Consider the following 27,607-nt stretch of genomic DNA (forward strand, 5'->3'; position numbering starts at 1 on the left):
AAACAAATATACATTATTTGCCAAACTTAATCGAGACGCTGTAAATTAGTTACCCCAGGTAACTAATTGACAGGCTTTTCTCTAATCACCATGGGCGAGTTTGTCATTAAACTGTATGCAGACAGCTGGTAAATAAACAACCCCCCAACACATGAATATAAAAATAACATACTAACACATCTGTATTATTACTTGTAAATCTTAACCATGCTGCTAGTATAAATTGTCATTGAAAATAGTTTTTGATGGCACCACTCCGCCACCGGTGTTATTGCTGATGCTGCACCAAATATGATGAAGTCATCCCGCAGAACAAATGAAGACCTTTAGGAAAACATTTGATACCAAAACATAATTTATTTGTGAGGAATCTCACTACCAAAAGTATATTTTTGACATTCAACGTGAAAAGATGAAAATTGGAAACAAAAAAAGGAAGCATTATGTTGGTTAAATAACTAACAAAATACTGACCAATAGTTGACATTTGTTACATGAATTCTTGGGAGGGAGAGCAAAGATTTCATTCTATAATGTACTGTACTTTAAACCCACCCTGGTGGTCTTACAGTAGATGCTTGCGCAGAGGACCCATTGCCAACATCCTTAATAACTCATACTGACTAATGAAGAAAAAACTGCGCATACAAGTTTGTTTTGATAACACAATGCCGCAAACTTTCCTTTATTGACCAAAGATGCTGATATAGAAACCACAACAATAGTCACCATCTTTGTAGGGAGTGGTTATCAAACATATCCTTGGTAAGGATTCCTAAAGTTGCATGTTCACAAAATACACGTTTGAATAACTCTTGTGGAGACACCAGGAAACACTACAAATTCCCAATATCTGTGAAAGGTTTCACTTTGATGATATTAATGATGGAACTGAGTGTTTATTTTCATCAGTAAAAACAAGGAATGATTTGGTGGTGAAACATTTAGAAATTCAAGATGCATTACGTGTATGCTTTCACATTCCACTAACTCATGACAGCTGCATCTACTGGAATTATTCAATGACAAAAGATTTCCACAGCCAAATTTTAGAAACGTGTTCTTTTTACTCTTAGAATATCTGACTTGTGTACATCAAATTCATTTTTTCAACATGCTGGTATAAACAAATTAGCTTTAAACTGTTTGGCTGGTTGAATAAATCCACAAAGAGCGAAAGACAAAACATCTTCACACACCACAAAATAACCAATTGCTCACTCTGCCAACTTCCAGTTGACGTTTCACTTACATGAATGTGTCTGCCTTATCAAACATGATATAAACACTAAAACATTATCAGCTGGCTGAAAGTCAGTTATTTGTAATGATGCAATAACAGGTCACCTGCTCCCTGCTATAACTGTCTGATTGAACTTTTTTTAAAATTATTTCTAAAAAGGACATACTCAACCAGTGAGAATATTCCAAATTTATATTTTTATCATTTCTTCAGTCTTCTGTCTTTCACTGCCACCTGATAAGTAAATGAACTATCAAAATTTAAAGGAAAGAAAACAAAATATTAGGAAAGCTGAAGTCCTAATTCAAAACATGCAACTGTTATTTCAACCTTGATTTCCATGGTTATTAAATGTTGGGTAAATCTAAAACGGTTACTAGACTCATTCCCAAACAGGATGAATGCAATTTAGCCTATGCATGGTATGGAAACCATACAGACTTTCAAAAGGTTACAACCTTAGAATTACACCATACTTGTGTCCTTTGTGCTAAGGACACTTTTCTGTGCAGTACTCGTACACGTGCAGTACCAGATGCCACTCTCCTTAACTAAAAAGCTTCACAAAGCAGCCATGACAGTAGGGTTTGTCGTTTTGTTCTTTAAAGGTGCCTTTGTTGAGTTGCTTGAGGCAGAAGGCACAGACAAAGTGTTCCGGGTGGAACTTCTTTGACATGGCAGTGATACAGCGACCGGTGATTGGTTTCTGGCAGCCAGAGCACAGAGAACCCCGGCGCTCATGGTAGTGGACTTCACAGTAGGGCTGGCCGTCATGCTCAAAGAAACTTCCATTGACAAATGGGGTGAAACATTCCTGTAGAGAAAGAATGGACAATAGATGAAGATGCATTGCATGTTCTCACATCTCACGTGCGTCCATAAACCACCGTCCGATACAGACCCTGCAAACAAAACACTCAGGGTGCCAAAGCGAGTTGAGGGCTGAGATGTAGTTCTCCACAATGGCTCTAGCACAACCACCACACTTTGGTGCAAACATGTCAAAGTAATCCTTCCTACAGTAAGCCTTGCCGTCCTTTTCGTGAAACCCTTAAAGGAACAACATGACCAGAGATCAGAGAATTCAATTCATGTGATGATGAGATAGATTTTATCGAGTCCACACTACCATCTGGGTCAAAGAAGCACCCACACTGAGCACAGAAGAAGTGTTCAGGGTGCCATGTTCGATCCAGCGCTGTTACAACTTGCTGTAAACAGAAGAACACATTGTGAAGGTTGAGGGCAAGTTGCAGCACAAGTTTAGAAAAAAAGGAAAAAAAAAAAAAAAGGCAACAACAAAAAAACAAGACCTCACATTTAGTATGGGCCCATTGCAGTAGTGGCATCGAGGGGAGAACAAGTTATGGTAGTCCCTCTCACAGTACGGCTGTCCTTCCCGCTCAAAAAAGTTTCTGGAACCTATCTCCTCTTGACAGTGTGTGCAAACAAAGTGTTCAGGATGCCACGTGCGGCCCATTGCAGTCACCAACTAGACAAACACAAATTAATATACGAGGCATTGCTCACAAGGCATGACTGAATCACTTTTGCCCTCAGATCACAGCATATAACAGAGCATCTCACCTGGCCCACAATTGGCTTGAAGCAGGCACCACAAACTCCTTTAGCTACGGTCTGCACACCCAGTTTGTTGAGGTCCGACTGCAGGCTCCCAAGCATGTTGTCCAGCTTATTGACCTGTGTCTGTGGACCGCCAATAGCACCTCCTTTCCCTTGAGCCATCTGAGGAGGTCGGAATGTGGAAAGGGTTGAAAATACACATAATAGATTATCAAGCTAACGGCAAGCATTTAAAGGGTGCAACAGACAGAAAGGGAAAAAAGGGACGAGGGTTCATGCCTGCAGTGAGGAGAAGAGTGGGTCATAGTCAGTTTGGCACCCGACAGATACCAGGACTTTGGGTGCAACTGTTGGAACACTTTCCACAGGTGAAGGCTTGGTTGGGGTTTTATGAATATACAGAGGGGACTCTAGTTTTGGGGCAGGTGGCAGTGATTGCGGTGCTGTTATTACATGCTTAGGTGAGGCTGTGACTTGCTCTTGGCTGTGAAGAGGCTGAGGAGGGGGACAGGGAGGCAGAGGGGGGGGAGGTATAGGAGCAGGAGGCTGCTGGACTGGGAGCATTTGCTTGGGCTTTTCAATGATAGGAGGATGACGAGGAGAGGGAGGTGACTGAGGCGGGTGAAGCCTTCTCACGGGAACTGGTGACCTGGGCGCAATTACAATCTAAAGTGGAAAGAGACACACAGAAGGGGGCACGCAGAGAGGGAAACAGTGTAGACACTGAAGGTCAATCAACCGAGGGAACTTTGAGAACACTGCAGCCAACCTTGTCCACCTCGCCACCCGCTCCATCAGGACGGAAGCGTTGAGGCTTGGAGGTGACAATGACCCCGTCCGTCAGCCAATCATCTGACTGTTTACGCCGGCGCTCAGAGCGGCCGATACCAAGCTTGCCCTGAAGCTCCTCAATGAGGCGGTCCTGGGAGGAGTTTTTGTTGACAATGACAGGTCCCATTTTCCTGCGCAGGAGACCGTCTCGATACATAGGGTGCACATTGGGGGTCTCCTTAGTGCGCCTTATCATGGACTTGATCTAGACAGGAATGGTGAGCAGCTCATCATCAATTCACAATAACCACGGCTCAGTCGGAGCAGCAACAACACACCGAGCAGGTGAGTCACATGATGACCTTTCCAATCACCCACAGGCAAGGATGCAGTAGTTGGGGAAGGGGCTTAATAGTCACACTCCTCCATGCTGTGCCAAACCCTTCCATTCTTCTCACACCCTCTAGAAACCCAAACAACTTACAGCTAAGCTTTCCTGGTAACATATTGTAAGTAGAACAGCAAAGCAATCTATGTTAACGTCAACACTGAGGCGTTCAGAAATGTGACAAAATGTGCTAAAAGGGATGTTTCAGTCTTTTCAAATGAAAAGGTGTAGGGTGCAGCAGCGGCCCCTAGCTGGTAGTGACGTGTCACTCCAATAAGCAAACAACGTTACATGGGAGGAACACAAGGACGTCCTGCATTGAGCAAGAGAGATGCCTACGTGTCCAGAGGCAGACACTCTGTCCATATTGGGCGGCTGCAGCAAAGGCATGTCCAGGGCAACGTCGGGCGTCCCGGGGCACGTGGACGGCGTCATGGACTCGTCCATCCAGCTAGCTTCTGTCAGCGGAGTCACGCTGCCATCCGTGTACAGCCTCTCAGTGTAAGGCGTCAGGGTGCCATCCAGTCCGTCATGGAAGGACATGGACAGCTCCTCATCCGCCCAGTCCAGATCTCCATTGGTGTCGGTACCTCCGTCCACTGATTCATCCGTGATGGTGTTGGTGGTGCAGGTGAACATGTCAGGCTGCACACTGTTTCTGTCCATGGGCAGGATGAGCTCCTCCTGCACCTCGGGTGATCCTCTGTCGAGACAGTTCGCCTCCATGTGGAACTGCAGATCCGCTGATTGACTCTGTGAAAAACTCATTTCTAGCAGCTTGTCCAGCGCTTCCTCCAGGGATGGTTCTTCTACAGGGAGTTGATGCAGGGTGAGGGGGCTGGTACACTTGGCTGTGGTTGGTGGCTGCAACAGATCTCCACTGGGAATCGAAGAGCTTGAGAAGGCCGTAGGTGAAGAAATGTTGCCCAAAGAGACCGAGGAGGAGGTTTTGAGGGAGTTACTGGTAAAGGGGGGAGATACTAAGGAAGTACAAGGGAGAGGTGAAGGAGTCTTTGACACAGAGAGAGTCAAACTAGGAGCTTGGATGGAAAAAGAGCCGTTGATCATATTATCAGGTGAACATGATACTTTACAAGCAGCTGCTGAGTATGAAACATGCTCCACGGATGGACTAGGTGAATTGGAGGTCTTGTGGTCCAAGACAGTGTTTACTGAAGTCATTGAGGGAGTAGTCGATGGGCTTGAACTGTTTCTCTGCTGGCTGTTCCTTACGGAAGCAGTGAGGATAAGCAGGGAATTGTTAGGGGATGGTGGAACAGTGGCAAATACATCTGCGACGGAGTCAAGATCACTGGCTGCAGAAACGGACGATATAGGACTGTGACATGCGAGATGATTCAGGTGGGCCGCTGACCAGCCCCGATCTATTCCGTCCTCATCTATGTGCAGTTGTAGACCAGCAGGCAAAAAGAACATAGGAGAGGCACAGGTAGATGGGGGGGACAGACTGAGGAAAGGAGAAGCCACTGGGGGGGCGAAGGTAGAGACTGGAGGATGAGGAGAGGTAGAAGAAGAGCCGGGCTAGAAACACAGAAATGAGAGTAAGCCAGATTGCGGGAACAGAGAAACCATCAAAAATATGACAGGAAAACCTTTTTTTTTTTTTTACTGTTGTTTTATACCTTGAAGTCAGACAAAGAGGCCATCAGCTCATCTAACTCTCTTGTGGCACATGAAGCTGAAATCCGTGCTTGCTGTTGAGAGGGGCTGTCCAAATCACTGAGGCGAGGGGAAGGGCTGGAAAATACAATACATAGTGTTAACCTTTAAACACGAAACTACTGGTGAAACTCAAAATAGCTATTGTCCTAAATGCTAATTAGCAGTTTGCATTTAAAATTAAGCAGTGAGTCGTGGTTTAGTTCATCCTAACCTGGTTGAAGGCACTGAACCCTCCAGCTCGTCTAAAAGACTCTCCACTTTGGGCCGGACCTCATCCTGCCTTGTTCCATTCCGCTTGGGCTCCTCCTGAGGGGGAGGGCTAACCCTGATATGAGGGGCATTGCCATTCTCATAGTGAGTGATGCTGGTGGATGGCAGAGGTGGAGGCCTCTCTTCTGTGAAAACATGAACATCACTTTTTATCCTGTTCAGCATTAACAGGCCCAGTGAAGATGAAGGTTTCAAATGTACCTGTAGTTGGGAATGAAGGGGAGCTCTGTTGAACCGCATTAAGCTCCAGCAGCAGTCTGTCAAGCTCCGACAAGTTGCTGCCCAGGGCAGAGGTCATGGCTTCTGTCGACGAGTCTGATGTTTTTTGTTTGTTTGGAAAGCTGAGGAAGAGAAACAAGTGTTAACAGAAGCAAAAAGGTGTGGTAGATGCCAAGAAAGCAGCATGCGAACCTATAGACGTGGTCCTCTTCAATATGAGACGGAGAGCTGCTACTATCCCTCGAACATGAGGTCTTCTGGGCTGAATCTAAAGACTGCAGCCATTTTAAAACTAGTTATATGAACAGACTCAAAAACAATGACTTAGGTATTTTTAAGATTTCTCTCATTGTAACATCAAGCACAGATAAAAACAAATGAAGTGAGAGTTAAGATTCCATTGTTTTATATTTAAAATCATTTCTTTGTGTTTGAGAAATGTTTTAGTAGTCACACTAGAGCTGTGTACCTGCTGAGAGGAGTGATGGGAGTGGTCTTTCAGCGAACCATTCAGAGCCTCGGCTGAGGGCGGAGGAGGGACTGGAGGCGGAAGTGATTGATCCTGGTAATAATTTCCACTGGTGGGGATGGAGTAGGGGGTCTCGTCTGGCAAAAACACTGGTCGCTTTGAAATGTGGGAAGTGGTCGATTCCAGGTCAGCCAGTAACGCATCTGCAAGAAAATGTTTACACCAGCATTTTTCATCAGCTTTCCAAATCAAATCCACTCATGGTATTGGTGTTAATAGACACCAATTGTGTGAACTGAAAGCAGTGACCACTTGGGTATTTACCAGGCTTTAAAAAGACAATAACACCAAATTGATCTCTGTCTCTCAATCAAACTTGTCACCAAAAACGTGATTCACCACCTAATACCACCATCATGACGAAACATGCTGACCTTTCAAACACATCTCCAACATTGTTTGTCCATCAGTCCTTCAATATAAATACAACCCTGCTGTGAATGAGTTGCTACGTGTCCTTGAGGCAGCCTCCACCTTTGAGAAATATGGATCTGAATCCTGTTCTGAACAAAGAAGTTTCTGAACTCTGCCCAGAGCAGGATTGTGTCACACTGCTTAGTGGCCACTGGAATGCAAGTATAAAATAGACACTTACATCACACAATGTGTCCATCGTCAACCTGTCAAGAATAGGTCACAATCACCGGCTGCATACTTTGACACTAAAGGCACTTGCAACACTTCACTCGGCACTTTTGAATCGCGGGGAATGGAAGAGATAGAGAGAGAGAAAAAAATGAATTATTACTGTTGTGTATTAATCTCTTCTGTTGTCCCCTTTTACATATGCGCGCTGGGTGATGGTGACGTCATTACGATGACAATGTTGAGTAAAGAAGAGAATACAAATGTAGTTGTAATGGCTTCCCGTCTCCCGTGTCTTCATGGATTGTTATACTCTCACAGGCAAGTATATAACAAAACTGTCTATGAGGTACGACCTCACGTTTGTTGTTTTCGGTGTTGTGATAAGAAGAAATCCGCTTTTAAAGTGTTCATTCACGGGTCTATTACGCGACGTCGTTGCTGACCAGTCGGTGCGGTGAGATAAACGGCCGTGTTGGCGTTCGAAGTAGGACGTCGCTGCAGCGGGAGTGGAGGATTTCTCCGCGGTGGAAAGTAAAAGATACTCCAAGATTTACTGCTGAGATGGCTGGCTGGTCAGACATATGGGGCCATTTGACAAAAATAGAGGACAATGAACTTCATATACCGAGAGGGTTGAGTACTTTATCCTAGCGAACAAGATTGAAAGGGATATTGTAGTGCCAATGTTTCTGAGTATTATGGGAGGAAAAACATTCAACCTGCTGTGTAGTGTGGTACAACCAGACAAGCCAGGAAACAAGTCATATGAGGAAATAGATAACATAAAAAAAAATCACTCTGCACCAAAGCCGCTGGTCATTGCAGAGAGGTTCAGATTCCATAAAAGGAACCAGGAAGAGGGGGAATCTGTTTCACAATTTGTAGCTGTATTAAAACAGTTATCTGAATATTGTGAATTTGGGCTGGCGTGAAGTGACACAATACGTAACCGAATGGTGTGTGGTCTACGCAGTGAGGCTATTCAAAAACGATTATTGACAGAGGCTAACCTACGACTGGAGAAGGCAATTGCAATGAGCACATCAATGGAGATGGCTGCAAAAGAAGCACAACAGTTAAGTGCGTCAACCCAAGTGCATAAGGTGTTCACGGCGTCCACAAAGAAAACGACAGCTGGCCACTTATGTTACCGTTGTGGAAAAGCCGGACACCAGGCACCTGAATGTTGGTGTAAGGACTTTGACTGTTGAAAATGTGGCAAGAAGGGCCATATTGAACGTGTTTGTCAAAGTAAGAAAACTGAGACACACAAGCCGTATAACGAGAGACAGAGAAGTGGGGAAAATAAGAAGTATTATGTGAATAAGGTTGAACATGAAGAAGATGAGATGAGCGATTGTGAGTCAGAGGAAGACACAGTGCATATCTTATCTATTATTGACGACAATCAGGATGGATACTGGGTCACACCATTATTGGAGAACCAACCAGTCAATATGCAGGTGGACACTAGTACACGTGTATCCATAATATCCGACGTTGTTTACAATACCAAACTACAGCACCTTGCTCTTCGAAAGACTAAATTGAAGTTGAGGACATACACTGGTGAGTCCCTACCAGTGTTAGGATTTGTTTATGTGGCAGTGGAATATTACAAACAGAAAAAGACTCTTCCACTATACGTCGTTTCAGGGAATTATCCCGCTCTGATGGGTCGCCGGTGGCTGAAGAAGATCAAGCTAAACTGGCAAGAAGTGTTTATGATTAGAGAGGGAGAAGGAAGCCTGTTACAGGAGATTTTGAAGAAGCATTCCAAAGAACTAGGCAGCATGAAAGACATCACTGTTAAGCTGAATGTAAAACCAGGGAGCACATCGAAGTGTTTAAAGGCTAGACCCGTTCGGTATGCCATCAAACCAACAGTCGAGGAAGAATTGGACAGATTACTGAAGAGTGGGGTTCTGGAGCTTGTAAATACTAGTGAATGGTCCACATGCATTGTCCCTGTCATGGAAAAGGATAGAACTCCAAGAATTTGTGGTGATTTTAAAGTCACAGTAAATCCAGTCCTGGAACTTGAGAAGTACCCATTACCTCTCATCGATGAGCTCTTCTCATGCTTGGCTGGAGGTGAAAAGTGTAGCAAGACAGATTTATCGCAAGCATATCTTCAAATGTACGTGGAACCGGAGTCACAGGAATTGCTTACTTTTGTGACTCACAAAGGACTATACCGGTACCAGAGGCACCCCTTTGGGATTACCGCTAACCAAGCACTATTTTAACAGGCAATGGACCAGATCCTAAGTGGCGCTTTCAGGGGTTCAGTGTTACCTGGATGTCTTGCTCATTACAGGGCCAGATGAGCAGTCCCATTTACGGAATCTGGATGCGACACTACAACGTCTGGGAGAATATGGGTTGAAGGTACGACGAGACAAATGTGAGTTTTTCCAGCCTTCTGTTAAATACTTGGGACATTTGTTTGACAGCGAAGGTCTCCACAAGGCACCGTCTAAGGTGAAAGCTATTGTGCAAGCTCCAGCTCCCCAAAATGTGAGTCAGTTGAGGTCCTTTCTTGGATTACGTTACATGTTCCGCTCAACAAAACAACAACATGGAAATGGACTGACAAATGTGATTCTGCATTCAAAGACAGCTCTCGTCAACTCGTGGGCCCTGGCCCACTTTCACCCAAAACTACCACTCCAGCTGGCATGTGAGGCCTCACCTTATGGGGTGGGTGCACTTGTGTCACACATCATGCCATCTTGAAACGAGAGACCAATCGCCTTTGCATCAAGAACACTGAGTAAGGCAGAAAGTAATTACGCTCAGATTGAGCGTGAGGTACTTTCTATAGTGTTTGGAGTTAAGAAATGTCATCAATATCTCTTTGACAGGAAATTCACGCTGCTGACAGACCGTCGGCTACTAACCTCTATTTTTGGGTCTCATAGGGGCATTCCATCGCTGGCATCCAGCCGTATGGAACGATGGCCTCTGCTGTTGTCTGCCCATCAGTATGTCATCAAGTATAGGAAGTCAGACCAGCATCAAAATGTTGACGGGCTCTCTAGGCTTCCTTTACCTGTCACACATGCTGAGCCTGCGCAGGCTGATATATTTTACTTCCAGGAGGTGACAGCTGCTCCACTCACCTCGGTTCACGTGAAAAAATATACGCGCACTGACCCCGTTTTGTCCAAGGTTGTTGTTATCATCACACGGGGTAGGAGAGGAGAGATGACACCCTTTTTCAAGCCGTATCTGGTTCGACGAGATGAACTTTCAGTCCAAAATGGATGCCTTCTGTGGGGCTACCGTGTCATCATTCCACCACCGCTTAGAGAGAAAGTGCTTGCTGAGCTTCATGGGGGACACTGTGGAATGGTGCGGATGAAAGAAATGGCACGGAGTTATTTCTGGTGGCCTGGCCTGGATGTAGCCATAGAGGAGAAAGCAAGGTCATGCACTGACTGCCAAAAAGGTGAGAAACCTCCCACAACTGGCTCCCTTACATCCGTGGTGCAGGCCTGAGGAACCGTGGCAAAGAGTTCACATCGACTTCGCGGGACTATTAGAGAACCAAATGTTCTTAGTGGTAGTTGCGGCTCATAGTAAATGGCCAGAAGTAGCTGTCTTAAAGAGCACCTCTGCAGAGAGAACCATTGAAGAGCTCAGGTATTCAGCCGATTTGGTCTACCTCAACAACTTGTTAGTCATAATGGCCCACAGCTAGTGTCAGAGGAGTTCAGAACGTTCATATAAGAAAATGGTATTCAGCACATTAAGTCTGCGCCTCATCATCCTGCTACAAATGGGCTTGCAGAAAGATTTGTACAAACTATGAACCAAGCGCTCAAATCCTCACCAAGCTCACAGTCCCTTACCCGACGCCTCAGTGCTTTTCTGTTGTCTTACAGAAACATCCTGCATGCTACAACAAAGGGGTCTCCCGCTTTGTCTACGTTCGAGAAAACGCTCCACACTCGACTTGATCTTCTAAGACCTAAAAAGACCAAAGACATTGTGCACCTACAACAGAAAGCTCAAGTTGAAAACCGAGCCAGGGCAAGGCTACGGTCATTCACAGCTGGCGATAAGGTGCTTGCCAGGAACTACACCAGTGGTGTTAAATGGACACCCGCGACAGTGATTGCAAAAACAAGTCCTGTGTCATACACCAAAGAAACCGGTGATCAGTTAATCTGGAGGAGGCCTATCCATCAATTACTCCCCATTTCAGGACCAGCGGAGGACTCACCTCATGTACCATCCATCATTCCGGAGCCGCAGGTCCATCAGGAGCAACATTCATTCCCTGAGGAACTCCAGGAGAGACCTCTGGAAATGGGCAGTGTCCCAGGCACACCTAAACCAACTCAGGGGCCAATGCCAGACACCACTCCCAACTCAGGATTCATCAAATCCCCTTCAAAAGAATTGCTGACTGACTTGGCCGTAGGTCGTACTTACCCCAGCAGAACCCGACAGCCTCCTGACAGACTGACGTTGAAGTCTAGTGATAAACCCATTTCATTTGGGGCAGAATAATTCCCCGGGTTCAGTCCGGATTGAGGTAGTCTACCCTCTCTCCGTAGTTCGGCAAAAGTTGGTTGTCATGACATTAAAAAAACCAAAAAAAACCAAAGCAAAACAAAAAATAGTTTTTCTTGTTATGGGTTGTCTCAAAGACATTACATTTTTGCTTTTATTAAGGGTCTCTTAAAAATAAGGGGGAAGGGATATGTTGTGTATTAATCGCTTCTGTTGTCCCCTTTTACGTACGCACGCTGGGAGATGGTGACGTCATTACGTTGACAATGTTGAGTAAAGAAGAGAATACAAACGCAGGTGCAATGGCTTCACGTCTCCCGTGTCTTCATTGATTGTTATCCTCTCACAGACAAGTATATAATAATTACAGTATGTGCATACAAAGAATACCATATTTACCATGGAAGATTTTTCACGTGTATATTCTAAAAAATATTAATTGTGAAAGAGAAACTATTCCTATTAAGGCTGTCATCCTATTTATCCCACACCTTCCAGTTTGTCCCACTCAGTTCCTACAAATAGGTGTAAGTCATGTTTCAATATAACGGAAACTAAATTGAGGTCCAGTGTATGTGAGGCTCAAAGCTACTTTATATTACTGAGGTAAAATTACAGACATCCTACCAATGTCAATCTCAAGAAAACGTTTAAAAACATGAACAAATACAAAAAACTTAAACTTATAAAAGAGGCTCCATAAAAAAGGCCATTATCTGTACTCACATTCTTGCTGCCCCTCTTGTATGTGTCCACAGCAATGTGTGCTCGTGAAGTTGACAAAGATAGTGGAAAAGAGCGATGATATACTGCCCTCGGGGGAGTGGTCTTATCCCCACACTTGCCTGACAGTATCTCTTAAGTGCCCCAAACAATATTCAAAACATTTTTTTCTTTTTTACAACTTTCTCATGCCCAGATCCTAAATGATTGTGGCAAATGTGACTGTGATCTTGTATTTGAAAGTGCGATAATTCACCAATATGCAATAGATTCAATCTCCAGCAAAGTCTTGGATAAATTGAAAAGGGCCACACATGTTCTGACCAATATATGCATCTTGGCATCCTCTCCATAGGTTACATGTTGAATTTGGCTGGTTTACCATAAACCACATGGGACCTCCTGCCTATTTAAAGCACTAAGCCCAGTGAGTAGCTCATGTCTGTGCAAATGAGCTGAAATATCACGGCCCTCTCAAAATAATCTGCACCTGGCCCTGACATGCTGAACAAGGTCTCACTGGCGTTGACCATCACTGTAAAGACAAAGCCTTGAGGAAGGAAAATATCAACGTTGGCTTTGACTGTGTGAGTTACACATAAACTCTTGCCTCACACCTTAGAAATCAAAAATGAAATCCATCAACACGTAATTACCTTTAGTAACCTGTTGCGAGAAAGCTTTTTCTTACACTGGCAAAGAAACCCCACTGCCTGAGGCCTCAAAATACTTGAAGACTGTGCCACTTTCTGAAACCGCATCTTTTACCATGTTGTCTAAGCCTCAACCACCAAACAAAGGAAGAAACTGCATACAGTTCTACAAGGGTGGTTCTGCATTATTACATTAAAAGTTAAACTGTATCTCAATTGCATTATGATTGTTTTATGTTTGCTAGCCACTATTAAATGACAACTGCGTTGTAAAGTAGTTTGTATTTTAAAACTGACCTTGTAATCTTTTTATTTGAACACGTTCAATGTAACACTGAACTCCTGTAGGCAAACGTTGATTCCTGTGTTAAAGGGAAAGGATTTTTTTTTTTCCCCTGTGGAGGGCAGCAATGAGTGTTGCATGAGGACAACAGCGCTTATTTGCCTGCCTGTGTCAGTAAGTGTGGTTCACAAAGTGTTAGAAGCAGTCAGATTGCAAACATGCACTGTAAGCCAAGTGACAGACTAATCTTTTCCATTCAAAATAGGGGCTTGGAGCCAGAGGACAAAGTCCAATTGTGCTCCAATAGCATAGTGACTCAACAGTTCATTGTGCAGTCTCTGGAGAAAACGTGTAATCCAGAGGTTTGCGACTGGTGTTGATCGTTTCGCTTGAATCCATCAGTCAAACATCTATCACAGAGGCTCGGGCCGAGTCAAATATGGCATCTGTGTCTCATTGGGCTAACCAACAGTCAGTCTGTGGCTACAGTACACATTCTTGTGGTAGTGGGTCTTGTCCAGTCTTGTCTGTGCACCCACATGAGGCTCTGCCACGCCACAGTCTTGCAGCGTTTTATCAGATGGATGTGAAGGTTGATACAGCATTCCACACATTCTATGTCCAATGTGCCGAAAGAAAGCAATCAGGCTTGGAAGGCAAAGTATAATTAGCCCTATCCAGTCATTTAATACCCACACCTGTCTTGAGAGGAAAACTAAGGGGGAACCATAAAAGAAAGCTTACTCAATCATACTGAAAATGAAAATAATAACAAGAATGTTGACAACTACACGACACAGTCTACTAACTAGTGCGTGCTTTGAATTCCAGAATAATGGAGATGATGTTGTCAAGGCTATAACAGTGTATTTACTATTTACCATCGAGAGCAACAAGAGTACAGTGCAAGCAGAGCTGTTTAATCCTTTCTATTAACACATGGGCCATGGGGATGGGTCACCAGGGTGCAGAGCTCACCTGTTTACAGATCCACAATGAAACCCTAGACCAACATGATATTTATATAAAACAAGACTGGCAGCAAATGTTAACATGCCATGGGGCAGAAAGCCATAGGAGGAGTACAGCATGCAGGTTCATTCAAAGGAAAACAGACAAGCATGCCACATTTGTCAGTGCAATAAAACAAAGTCATATACAATACATAATCAGTAACCAAACACTCTCAGTGAGTTGGATGCTTAACAACACAAGTGGGAGATTACATCATTATATTGTAAACCAATACACCCAATAAAACAGTGCAAAGCAACTCCAGATCCGAAAGATGACACCCCCCGTGGGTAGGTGGACCTTAAAATGTAAGCCCTTCTCTGCAGCGCACTGAAACAAATGAGGTGGTAGTCTAGAGACTGATGTAATACCCATTCACCAAGTCCACATTCATCATCATGTCAGGAATGCATGTCAATAAGTAGCACTGTATATTGTGATTTAAGAGATTAGAAACGTGTAGGTTGTGGAGGGTCCTCAAAGAAAGACCACCTTGTTGCACGTGCTAAAAACACAGAACATCCTGGCAACATATACAGGTAGTCGCTTCGCTGCTCTGTGGAGGACATATACAAACATTTGTACGTAATATTGTCAGGTCTCAGAGCAGTTTACACAAGGCACAACAGAAACATTCTTCAGTTGGAGTACATCGTCTGCAGCATCACCATTATGAAGGATTCCAAAATATCTAAATATGACTCAGACAATCCCACATTCAACAGTTATGTCCAGGCCAGTTTCAGTAGCCCCTCCCAATTATTGTGTGGTACCACAATTAAAAATAAATGACAGATTTGCATTAGTTAATTTTCAGTACATTTCCATTTATTAATATTTTGTTCAGTTTCAAGTTATTTCGTGACTATTGTGGGTTTTTGTTTATTTAACGGAAGGGTGCCAGATATTTTGTCCATGTGTGTAAATTGATGATCATTGCATAACGTTAAAATTTACATTTGCATAGTTTATATGTTATGTAACACACGCATGTCACTTCCAGTAAGTTATCAATTATAGTTTAACTAAAAATGAGGTTTTCATTACGCATACTGAGCACTCAGCGAACATACGCGAAGCTCAAGACACTGGGGTGTGGTTACTCCATCCACCGTGAGGGCTACCAGAAGTGATGTTGCAATTGCCAAACACAGCGCGCTACACTGTATACGCAATGGCGAGCAACGTGTTGGAATATGAGGAGGGGGAGAATTTCGACGTACAGGAGCACCCAACTGAACTTGGCATCGTCAAACCGTACATGTTTGAGCCGATCAAGAGGTCGGAACCTGACAGTGACGACGACGAACGGCCAAGTAGCAGCTGTACAACAGAAAAAGAGATTGGCCACTGACTCGATGTGTGACAGTATGTCAAAAGCATGTCTTTTTATAGTCATGGCTAGAAATAATGGCACCCCAGGGGTGCCAATATATTTTAGCACGACTATATGCATTATATATTCATATGTTTCAGTGACACAAAACAAGCTGTTACATAGTATGCAGTGTTCCTATATATTGTGTGCCCCTCGCTCGAGTAGCTTTAATACCACGCCGCACACAAAGTCTTGGCCGTGTCTGTTGGCTTGTCATATAGATAAAAATACAGACGACAGTACTGAAAAGTATTGCGCCATGGCAGCTGCGTGATTTAGTTCTCTTGCAGGCGGTTGAGATCCCGATGGCCGTAGGAATAATAGTTGGCACCTCAGCTGGTTTCAGCCTCTGTCTAACTACACCTGTGTATCCATTGCAGATGTGGTATGTAAAGGGGTTCTAGAGTTATCAAGAAAATTTATATCATCTTTGTCCACTGACCTTTAAAATGAAATTTATTTGAGTACTCCTACAGCAAGCCTCTTTGATTAGATGCGTTGCTCTGATTAAAAGAAATTAGCCTTGAGAAAGTAAAAGAACTTGAAAATTATATTAGCATGGGACTGACAAGGAATGTGCACCACATACTAAAGGGGCTGAATGGTTAGCACATCCGGCTTCACATTTCTAAGGTCCCGGGTTCAAATTCGGCCTTCCATTGTGGAGTTTGCATGTTCTCCGCGTGCCTGCGTGGGTTTTCTCCAGGTACTCCGGTTTTCTCCTACCTTCCAAAAACATGCATGGTAGGTTCATTGAAGATTCTAAATTGACCGTAGGTGTGAATGTGAGTGCGAATGATTGATTGTTTATATGTGCGATGAGATTGTGTACCCCACCTTTTACCCAAAATCAGCCGTGATAGGCTTCAGCACGCTTGCAACGTAGTGAGGATAAGCAGTTCAGAAAATGAATGGATAAATGGGAACTCGACCCCCAAATATTTAAAGCAAGAATACATCGTATGTGCCAGCACTAGTCAAAACACGGTACAAATATTACAACCCCAATTCCAATGAAATTGGGACGTTGTGTTAAACATAATTAAAAACAGAATACAATGATTTGCAAATCATGTTCAACCTATATTTAATTGAATAGACTACAAAGACAAGATATTTAATGTTCAACCTGATAAACTGTATTGTTTTTAGCAGATAATCATTAACTTCGAATTTTATGGCTGCAACACGTTCCAAAAAAGATGGGACAGGTGGCAAAAAAGACGATATGGACTGGACAGGAGCTATCAGCATACATAGTGTGCGAAAAATCGCTGCATAATTCATTCAGTTTGAGGGTGAGAGTCCTTGAGATGGTTGTTGAACAGAATAACAATTGAAGTATTACTTCTTCCATACGCCTGGGATGGTTCTGGTATTTTATATGTCAGGTCAATCATCCATCCATCCATTTTCTTTACCGCTTATCCTCACTTGGGTCGCGGGCTGCTGGAGCCTATCCCAGCTTTCTTCGGGCGGGAGGCGGGGTACACCCTGAACCGGTCGCCAATCAATCACAGGGCACATAGAAACAAATAACCATCCGCACTCACATTCACACCTACGGGCAATTTAGAGTCGTCAATCAACCTACCATCAGGTCAATTAATTACAACCCCAATTCCAATGAAGTTGGGACGTTGTGTTAAACATAAATAAAAACAGAATACAATGATTTGCAAATCATGTTCAACCTATATTTAATTGAATACACTACAAATACAAGATATTTAATGTTCAAACTGATAAACTTGATTGTTTTTAGCAAATAATCATTAACTTAGAATTTTATGGCTGCAACACGTTCCAAAAAAGCTGGGACAGGTGGCAAAAAAGACTGAGAAAGTTGAGGAATGCTTATCAAAGACCTGTTTGGAACATCCCACAGGTGTACAGGCTAATTGGGAACAGGTGGGTGCCATGACTACGTATAAAAGGAGCTTTACTCAGTCATTCAAAAGCAAAAGATGGGGCGAGATTCAACTCTTAGTGAACAAGTGCGTGAGAAAATAGTGGAACAGTTTAAGTGTTCCTCAACGTACGAATTCAGAAATTTCATCATCTACGGTCCATAATATCATCAAAAGGTTCAGAGAATCTGGAGAAATCACTGAATGTAAGCGGCAAGGCAGAAAACAACATTGAATGCCTGTGACCTTCGATTCCTCAGGCGGCACTGCATCAAAAACCGACATTAATGTGTAAAGGATATCACCACATGGGCTCAGGAACACTTCAGAAAACCAATGTCAGTAAATATAGTTCGACGTTACATCCGTAAGTACAACTTGAAACTTTACTATGCAAAGCAAAAGCCATTTATCAACAACACCCAGAAATGCCGCCGGCTTCTCTGCGGCCGAGCTCATCTAAGATGGACTGATGCAAAGTGGAAAAGTGTTCTGTGGTCCGACGAGTCTACATTTCAAATTGTTTTGGGAAATTGTGGACTTCCTGTCCTCCGGGCCAAAGAGGAAAAGAACCATCCAGACTGTTATTGACGCAAAGTTCAAAAGCCAGCCTTCGTAATGGTATGGGGCTGTGTTAGTGCCAATGGCATGTGTAATTTACACATCTGTGAAGGCCCCATTAATGCTGAAAGGTACATACAGGTTTTGGAGAAACATATGCTGCCATCCAAGCAACGTATTTTTCATGGACGCCCCACCTTATTTCAGCAAGACAATGCCAAACCACATTCTGCACGTGTTAGAACAGTGTGGCTTCGTAGTAAAAAATTGCGGGTACTTGACTGGCCTCCTTGCAGTCCAGACCTGGCTCCCATTGAAAATGTGTGGCGAATATGGAACCTAAAATACGACAACCGAGACCCCGGACTGTTAAACAGCTGAAGCTGTAAATCAAGCAGGAATGGGAAAGAATTCCACCTACAAAGCTTCAATAATTAGTGTCCTCAGTTCCCAAAGGTTTATTGAATGTTGTTAAAAGAAAAGGTGCTGTTACAGTGGTAAACATGACCCTGTCCCAGCTTAAATATCTTGTCTTTGTAGTATATTCAATTACATGTAGTTTGAACATGATTTGCAAATCATTATATTCTGTTTTTATTTTTGTTGAACATAAGGTCCCAACTTCATTGGAATTGGGGTTGTAATATTGCGTTTGTGGAATAATAATTAAACAGAATTATTCATCAATGTTTGGGGACTGCCATGTTTGGTGAAATGATCTTCAGGTTCAGACCGAAAGCGATGTCGCAGCTGCAGTTGCACCGTGCCCGCTGCCCCGCTGCAATTGAATAGTGTTGGCTGACAGATTTTGAGAGCAATGGATTTAATGATTTGATCCTGTGTACACCACGGCTGAGATGGAAAATATACTGTGGCCATCAGAGGAAGTGCAGCAAAGAGAGAGAAGAAAATAATCCTTAAGATTTTTGAAACCAATAAAGCTTTGACAGGCGGCACGGTGGCCGACTGGTTAGAGCGTCTGCTTCACAGTTCTGAGGACCGGGGCCCCGCCTGTGTAGAGTTTGCATGTTCTCCCCATGCCTGCGTGGGTTTTCTCCGGGCACTCCGGTTTCCTCCCACTTCCCAAAAACATGCATGGTAGGTTAATTGAAGTCTCTAAATTTCCCCTAGGTGTGAATGTGAGTGCGGAAGGTTGTTTGTTTCTATTTGCCCTGCGATTGGCCGGCGCCAGGTTCAGGGTGCACCCAGTCTCCTGCCCGATGATAGTTGGGATAGGCTCCAGCACTTCCGCGACCCTTGTGAGGATAAGCGGCTCAGAAAATTGATGGATGAAAGCATTGACATGAAAACTGCTGTGGACACCTGTAATGAAATTATAATGTGCATGCATTACAAAATCATCATTGGACCACTGGAAGAAGTAGGAAGATGAACAAGGGAATAGAAGAAAAGACAAGAATATAGAGAGAAAGACTTGTTGGCCCATAGCTGTCGCTTCCCACCAGTGTTTCTAACAGTGGCCTTCAGGGCTGACTCTGCTCATTGTTTTTCTCGTGTTTCCTCAGGATATGGGGCAGGGTCTGTTGCCTAAGCGATGAGGTCAGCCATGCTGCTCTCGCTTCCCCACATCCAGAACAGAATGGGTGGGGAGTTCGGGAACAAACGTGATTTATAGCCAGGAGCTTCAGTCTTGCCTCGGCGAGCCCAGTGGTTTGGACCGGTGTGCAGCCATCATAGGGTGATGATAGGCAGTATGGTTACACTAACTGTGCTGCTGAATAACTGGGACACAGAAACCGCAAAACGACTTTTGGCAAGCCTTTTGAACACACAACATTTAAGTGCACGTCAGCTCAACCTCAAGCACTCTTTCAACAAGACCTCGTCTGACACTTTATCAGCTGATATGCTTCAGTACTGCTGCAGGTGGCAAGGGGCAGTTGTTTCTCCATCTGAAATCAAATTAATAACCACGGTAAAATTCATCTTTACCTACTTGAAAAATGTTAACAGCATAAAAGCTTGGCTACGAAAAGATGTAGGTGGGGGGTTTTCAGCTGAAATGACAGCCATGGTTGGTGATTGTGATGAGCTGCTGTTGCTTTTGTTGTGTTTAAAAAACATCTGAATTGCTTCCCTGACACTTTATGCGCCGATACCACATCAACACCTTCCGGGTAGGAGCTGTGTGTGTGAGACATTAAGGACACAGATGATAACACTTTTAGGTGACTGCAAATTATGCTGCAAACTGGACGATGAACTCCTCGGGTGGCAAGAGAGGTAGTCACCCCGTAAGTTGCAGTGGTTGACTACGGACTGGCAAGTCGGTTTGTCCAACTGGCTCTGCATTGCACCGTGTGATGAGTAGCGTTTCTTTGATGGTCCAGAATAGTTGATAATTACGGTAGATGTTGATATTCTGTTTGTGTTTTGTATTTTACCGTGCTATGTGCTCCTAACAGCTTTTGTTATCAATTAAGAGCCCAAACTGTGATCTTGGTCGCCTTTCAAAGGACATTTTGCAAGCAGAAGTGAACGTTTTCGGCGTTAAACTAATTTGCAGCTGTTCGTGTGTTGTGCAAATGAAACGGAGTGGTAGGTAACTCCATGCATCTTTGTTAGTTTCGTTGTATTTTGTCTTTCCACATTATTTTTCCCACGTTTGTCAAGAGATTAATGTTGGCTTGCTGTTCTAGGAAGCCGCCTTTCTTGTTTACATTAGCAGTCACGTAACGCCTGCATGAACAGAATTCAGATACATTTCATAAATGAAAGTGAATGTGTTTGTTTATTTATTTACAGTGTTATAAAAAGATTACTTGGTGGAATCAACATTTGTATTGAAATGCTTTAGTTAACATGCCTAATAGAATCACATTTGTAGTGATTAATTTTGTTTATTTTGTTTTGTAATACAAAACAGAGTAAAACGTTTTCCCTTGCCCAGACGTGGGTCACCGGGGCCCCCCCTCTGGAACCAGGCCTGGAGGTGGGGCTCGAAGGCGCGCGCATGGTGGCCAGGCCTCCATCCATGGGGCCCGGCCGGGCACAGCCCGAAAGGGTAACGTGGGTCCCCCTTCCCATGGGCCCACCACCTGTGGGAAGGGCCATAGGGGTCGGGTGCATTGTGAGCTGGGCGGTGACCAAAGGCAGGGACCTTGGCGATATACAGAAGCTGGCTCTAGGGATGTGGAACGTCACCTCTCTGGCAGGGAAGGAACCCGAGCTGGTGTGCGTGGTCGACAAGTTCCGACTAAATATAGTCTGACTCGCCTCCACACACAGTGGTACCAGTCCACTCGGGAGGGGTTGGACTCTCTTCCACTCTGGAGTGGCTCGGCGCCTGTATGTTGGGGTTCAACCCGGTGGACGAGAGGGTGGGGGGACGGGTCCTGACTGTGGTTTGTGTGAACAGCAGTTCAGAGTACCCACCCTTTTTGGGGTCCTTGGAGGGGGTGCTGGAGAGCGCTCTCGCTGGGGACTCCATCGTTTTACTGGGGATCTTCAATGCTCACGTGGGCAATGACAGTTTGGGAGGAACGCCACCCGCGATCAGAACCCGAGTGGTGTTTTGTTATTGGACTTCAGTGCTCACCACGGATTGTCCATAACGAACACCATGTTCAAGCATAAGGGTGTCCACACGTGCACTTGGCACCAGGTCACCCTTGGTCGCAGATTGATGATCAACTTTGTGGTCGTGTCACCGGACGTATGTCTTGGACACTCGGGTGAAGAGAGGGGTGGAGCTGTCAACTGATCACCACCTGGTGGTGAGTTGGCTCCGATGGTGCGGGAAGATGCCAGTCCGACCTGGAAGGCCCAAACGTATTGAGAGGGTCTGCTGGGAACGTCTGGCAGAATCCCCGTCAGAAGGCGTTTCAACTCCCACCTCCGGCAGAATTTCACCAACGTCTTGGGGTAGGCGGGGGACAATGAGTCCGAGTGGACCATGTTCTGCGCCTCCATTGCTGAGGTGGCCGACTGGAGCAGTGGTTGTAAGGTGCCTGGAGCTGTGGTTGTAAGGTGCCTGTCGTGACGGCAATCGCCGAACCCGTTGGTGGACTCCAGCGGAAAGGGATGCCGTCAAGCTGAAGAAGGAGTCCGATCGGACCTTTTTGGCCAGTGGGACTCCTGAGGCAAAAACTCGGACGTGGGAGGAGTTCGGTGAGGGCATGGACAACAATTTCCGAACGGTTTCGAGGAAATTCTGATCCACCATCCGGCGTCTCGGGAGGGGGAACCAGTGCACAATCAACACTGTGTATAGTGGGGATGGTGCACTGCTGACCTCGACTTACAACATTGTGAGTCGGTGGGGAGACTTCGAAGACCTCCTCAATTCCACCGACATGTCTTACCATGAGGAAGCAGAGTCTGGGTTTTCTGGGGCGGGCTCTCATATCTCTGGGGTTGAGGTCACCGAGGTGGTTAAAAAGCTCCTCGGTGGCAAGGCCCCGGGGGTGGATGAGATACGCCCGAAGTTCCTAAAGGCTCTGGATGTTGTGAGGCTGTCCTGGTTGACACGCCTCTGCAACATTGCATGGACATCGGGGACAGTGCATCTGGATTGGCAGACTGGGGTGGTGGTCCCCATTTTTAAAAAGGGTGATCACACTCCTCAGCCTTCCTGGTAAGGTCTATTCAGGGGTTATGGAGAGGAGGGTCCGTCGGGAAGTCGAACCTCAGATTCAGGAGGACCAGTGTGGTTTTTGTCCTGGCCGTGGAACAGTGGACCAGCTCTACACACTCGGCAGAGTCCTCGAGGGTGCATGGGAGTTCACCCAAGCAGTCTACATGTGTTATGGCATTCAACCGTGTCCCTCGGGGAGTTCTGTGCGGGGTGCTTCGGGACTGTGGGGTGCCGAACCCCCTGATACGGGCTGTCGGGAGATCGACAGGTGGATCGGAGCAGTGTCTGTAGTGATGCAGACTTTGTATCGGTCCGTTGTGGTGAAGAAGTAGCTAAGCCGAAAGGTGAAGCTCTCGATTTACCGATCGATCTACGTACCTACCCTCACCTACGACCCACAGCTCGTGACCAAAAGAACAAGATCCCGAATACAAGTGGCCGTTTCCTCCGTAGGGTATCCGGGCTCTCCCTTAGAGATAGGGTGAGAAGCTTGGTCATCGGGGAGCAGCTCAAAGTAGAGCGGCTGCTCCTCCGCATTGAGAGGAGCCAGATGAGGTGGCTTGGGCATCTGATTAGGATGCCTCCCGGACACCTCCCTGGTGAGGTGTTCCGGGCACGTCCCACCGGGAGGAGACCCCGGGGACGACCCAGGACACTCTGGAGAGAGCTGGGCTGGGAACACCTCGGGATCTCCTCGGAAGAGCTGGAGGAAGTGGCTGGGGAGAGGAAGTCTGGGCTTCCCTGCTGAGGCTGCTGTCCCTGTGACCCGACTTCAGATAAGCGGAGGAAAATGAATGAATGAATGAATTAATGTTTTGTAATAAATCAGAAAATTTTACAGTTACTTCTGCTGGCATGTAGACAGATTAGACCGTTGACTGGTTACGTCTTTGGTTTCGCATGCTAGCATTTTCTTTGGACGGTGTGAACGAGGATCATGTGTTGGAGTCAAGCCTTTAACGTGGACTCTGCTATTTTCTGATGCGTTGTAGCATGCTACATTTTCCAGAATATATAATTTATCAACAAACACCATGTTTACCCATTTGGTGTTTATTTGTGCTGTTTTATTTGCTTCTCACTTGCTGGTTTATAAAGCAAACCAACTTCCTATTTACAGTACATTCTTGTGACCAATAACATAGGAGAGCGATGTCATGTGTTTTTTTTTCTGACACATTTTGGAGTCGCACATTCATGAAAATTCATTTTGGTTGCTGTTGTTTTCAATTTCTAATGGGTACAAAGTGCTAAGAGTTGCTGGTTTGTTTTGTTTATTCAAAATAAAATTTGTTGTAATGCTTGCAGTTTATGCATCTGTCATTTTCCTGAGCAATATCGTGATCGATAACAACAATAATTTTGGTCATGTTTGTGATCTTAAATTTTAATTCCATTTCATCTCCATTAACAAATGTCATTTTTTAATAGCTCAACGGACTTAGCTATCAAAAGATTACGAGTGTAGTGGTTCACATTGCTCACATTCGAGGAGTAGGCGTGGAATGAATTCCCACTAACTTCCCAACTCACAATCGGCCTGTGATTGACTGGCGTCCTATATCAGATGTAGGACGTGTCCCGGAAGCCAACACAGTAGCAATTGTTGGGTTCAGTCTGCCTGCTACTTGATCTGGACTCCGAAGTACCGACCAGAGAAATACTGGAGCAGCAATTCTCAGAGGGAATAACCTTCCATGGGAGGTGGAACGAGAATGGTCAGGTTTCCAAACAGCTAGACCACCTAGAAGCAGTTGTTGACGTGTGGTTTACAAGATGTGAAATAAATTCTTTACATTGTTTGTCTTTACATATCTACGGTGTGCCGCTGAGAAAAGTGATGGGCAACACAGTAGAGCAGTAGGGAACCAAGTTCAGAGATCTACCAGGCCTTATAGCAAGTATACAGTTTATACCTTTTAAAAAATTCCAAAGCATTTGCAATTACCAGGGACACACGTTTTGAGAGGATGACAGCTCTCCTTCTTGGGGCAACATGCATGGGGCCAAGAGCAGCGATAGGTCACGACCCAGAGAATATTTGGCCTTGGAGCCTGCATCAGAGTAATGTTTGACATTCTTCTGCAGCCTCGCCCCCGCCTTCAAACTTAGGCTTCTTCTGCGAGACTGCAGGCTACTTTTTAACCAACAATCAGCCCTTTCATTGGCCCAAGGCAGCTACGACTTCAAATGTATTCAGGAGGTGTTCACACAACAAAGCAAAACAATTTTAAAATGTGACCAATGTCTCACTACTTAAACCATTAAAACAACATTTGACAGCTTTTCTTCTATGCCAAATCAACAGCGTGGACAAAGCCCTTCATATGACAAGTGAAATAGTTTTATTCAAATATCGCAGATGGCTCACTCGTGCAAATAAAATCACAACAACATTAGAAATTCAGAGATTCTGTGCCAAAGTTCTTCCATCCATCCATTTTCTGAGCCGCTTCTTCTCACTGTGGTCGTGGAAGTGCTGGAGCCAATCCCAGCTATCATCGGGCAGGAGGCGGGGTACACCCTGAACTGGTTGCCAGCCAATCGCAGGGAACATACAAACAAACAACCATTTGCACTCACATTCATACCTACGGGCAATTTAGAGTCTCCAATTCATGCATGTTTTTGGGATGTGGGAGGAAACCGGAGTGCCCGGAGAAAACCCACGCAAGCACGGGGAGTGCCAAAGTTCAAAGATTTACAAATTGAGGCTGGTGATTGGTGTTCATAAAATAAAAACTACTCATAAAGTCGCAAGGGAGAGGGACCGAGCCTAAGCGTAAATCCGTGAGTAATTGAGCCCTCCCCCAAAAGAGTTCGCAATTGCCGATAGAGCCTACAAAATGGTGGCAAATAACTACTTTTGTCGAAATTATGCTGCTGAACTGACTTCAAATTGTTTCCCTGGCACCATGCAAAGCAATACTGTTATTGCTTTGCTCAAAGCACAAAAACAGCCAATAGGTGAGTATTTTCCTCCCCACAATAAAGGACGATAGCCTCCCCACCTCTCCCCCCCCCCCAAAAAAAAAAATGCAAATGCTGAATTACAACTATGCAGGGTACACACATTGTACATCCTTATATATACGTAACGATGTACAATATATTCATTAGAATCACAGGATTATTTCATGCATGAGTGGTTGACCGATAACTCAAATAACTACCAAATAAATGTGCATTAAAGTCCCAAATTTCCCTGGAGGTCATTGTTATCTTGGACTTAAAACAACACGAATCTATCATGACTACAGTAGCAATGCCACAAAATCAACACAGCAATAACAACATTAGTTCAGAAACCACTGTTACTAGAGCTGTATGGAATTAACGCACGTCGCATTATTTTTCAATAGTGCAAATTTGGCTTCAAACGTATTTGTGTTATTACATTTTCGTGTGATTGTAATGTGTAAGCATCTTTTGTCAACCACAGCAGTAAGACTGACTGACTGGGTGTTAAACTTGACAATTGTGCTATTTGGATGTGTAGAGTATGTCAAAAAACTCTACACGCAGACGCACCTCAATTATTTCCTGCCTTTTGCTTGTCACGATACCCTTGTGTTTTCTTCTGGTGAAGACAGACGAATGAATTGTACAGTCAGGCCTGTTGGCTCGCCCACCTCTCCAGCGAAAGTTGACGAGCCATTATGAAGAGGTCTGTCAAACATCCTCTGGGTACAATTGCAGTCTACTGAAAAAGCCACTCTGCGAGTTCTTAAAATGGAAAACCGATGACGTGCTAACGTGAGGGAGTTTTAAAAAGGTAAATGCTAGCGATGACCAGCCGCTCGGGTAAAACTATCAGGACTGCCAAAGAAGCAGCAAACGGCTCACATAGGAAAAATGCCAAATGTTCTGTGAGCCGCGTTGAGCGCAAGGTTTTCGCTTCTACGCGGGAATGCGTCCCCAAGTGAAGGGTGAAACTTTTCCTTGTCACGTTGCCTCCTCCGCCCTGCTTTGGCTTCTCGAGCACGACCCTTTCAAATGCAACATTTCTAGTCCCTACTCACCCAGGTCGTCCATGGTGAGGGCCTGCTTCGGCCGGTGTCGCTCAATGCTTTGCGGTCCCTCAAACGCTAAGAAGCAAGTCTGGGGTTTCCTCTCAAAACTTCTCCGCCGCTGTTGATTCGCCTCCTGGAACTTGGTCAGGGTCGTTCACGTAAACGCGCAATATGGCGTGCGCGCGCGCGTGCGCCAAACGTGCCCTTCGCTAGAGCGCGCGCGGGGCACTCAACGAGCATGGATCTTGGAGCGACATCTAGTGGCCGAAAGACCACACAGCGGAAGAAGTACAACTAGGTCGTTAGTGTACTAAAGTACATGTTACAGGTATCTGTACTTGATTTGAGTATTTCTTTTTCGGACGACTTTTTACTTTGAACGTTGAAAGAGGAGCCTTAGCGACGATGGCAATGGCAAAGTGTTGTTTTGAGCCAGCCTAAAAAAACACCAGCAAAATTCTCTCATCTATATATTATATTAGCTAATTTAGCATTTGCTGTTACTCAATTCATAAAGCAAAACTGTGTTTTTATGAGATATAAACTCAAGCTAATGCTACGTAGCTCCTGTTTTTGTTTTAAACTTTGTCCTTCAGAAAATTTCAGTCTGTAGTTTTTCCTTCTTACTTGTACAGCGGGTTAAATTAGTAAATCTACTTTTACCAGTCTATTTTTT

The 27,607-nt window shown here is 44.7% G+C and overlaps 1 protein-coding gene across 5 annotated transcripts; it reads right to left on the reverse strand.

Moving 5' to 3' along the window:
* Positions 1–410: 410 nt before the first annotated feature.
* Positions 411–27,085, reverse strand: pxnb (paxillin b). Of its 5 annotated transcripts, XM_061673023.1 has the most exons (12): positions 26,941–27,085; positions 10,179–10,622; positions 6,628–6,830; positions 6,351–6,433; positions 6,141–6,280; positions 5,881–6,064; positions 5,630–5,744; positions 2,831–2,989; positions 2,562–2,735; positions 2,373–2,454; positions 2,145–2,293; positions 411–2,057 (listed from the first exon to the last, which is right to left on the reverse strand). In XM_061673023.1, the coding sequence occupies exons 2-12, from the start codon at positions 10,258–10,260 to the stop codon at positions 1,791–1,793; spliced, it is 1,638 nt and encodes a 545-aa protein (XP_061529007.1). In that variant the 5' UTR covers positions 10,261–10,622; positions 26,941–27,085; the 3' UTR covers positions 411–1,790. The 5 variants fall into 5 exon arrangements, with proteins under 5 accessions (XP_061529007.1, XP_061529008.1, XP_061529004.1 ...); XM_061673020.1 differs by lacking the exons at positions 411–2,057; positions 2,145–2,293; positions 2,373–2,454; positions 2,562–2,735; positions 2,831–2,989 and adding an exon at positions 3,692–5,528 and having other exon boundaries at positions 10,179–10,348; positions 10,435–10,622; XM_061673021.1 differs by lacking the exons at positions 411–2,057; positions 2,145–2,293; positions 2,373–2,454; positions 2,562–2,735; positions 2,831–2,989 and adding an exon at positions 3,692–5,528 and having other exon boundaries at positions 10,179–10,357; positions 10,435–10,622.
* Between the last annotated feature and the right edge of the window lie 522 nt (positions 27,086–27,607).

Source organism: Phycodurus eques, chromosome 3 (genome assembly GCF_024500275.1).
Source record: "Phycodurus eques isolate BA_2022a chromosome 3, UOR_Pequ_1.1, whole genome shotgun sequence".
Taxonomy (NCBI): Eukaryota; Metazoa; Chordata; class Actinopteri; order Syngnathiformes; family Syngnathidae; genus Phycodurus; species Phycodurus eques.

What these genes read in the sequence shown, in the direction of transcription:
- pxnb (XM_061673020.1), bottom strand. Translation starts at nt 10,260, where the DNA reads ATGGGCAGACAACAGCAGAGGCCATCGTTCCATACGGCTGGATGCCAG. An exon ending in GAAGAGGACCACGTCTATAG is followed by an intron (nt 6,281 to 6,350) that starts GTTCGCATGCTG and finishes TCTCTTCCTCAG; the next exon opens with CTTTCCAAACAAACAAAAAA. An exon ending in GGTTCAGTGCCTTCAACCAG is followed by an intron (nt 5,745 to 5,880) that starts GTTAGGATGAAC and finishes TGTATTTTCCAG; the next exon opens with CCCTTCCCCTCGCCTCAGTG.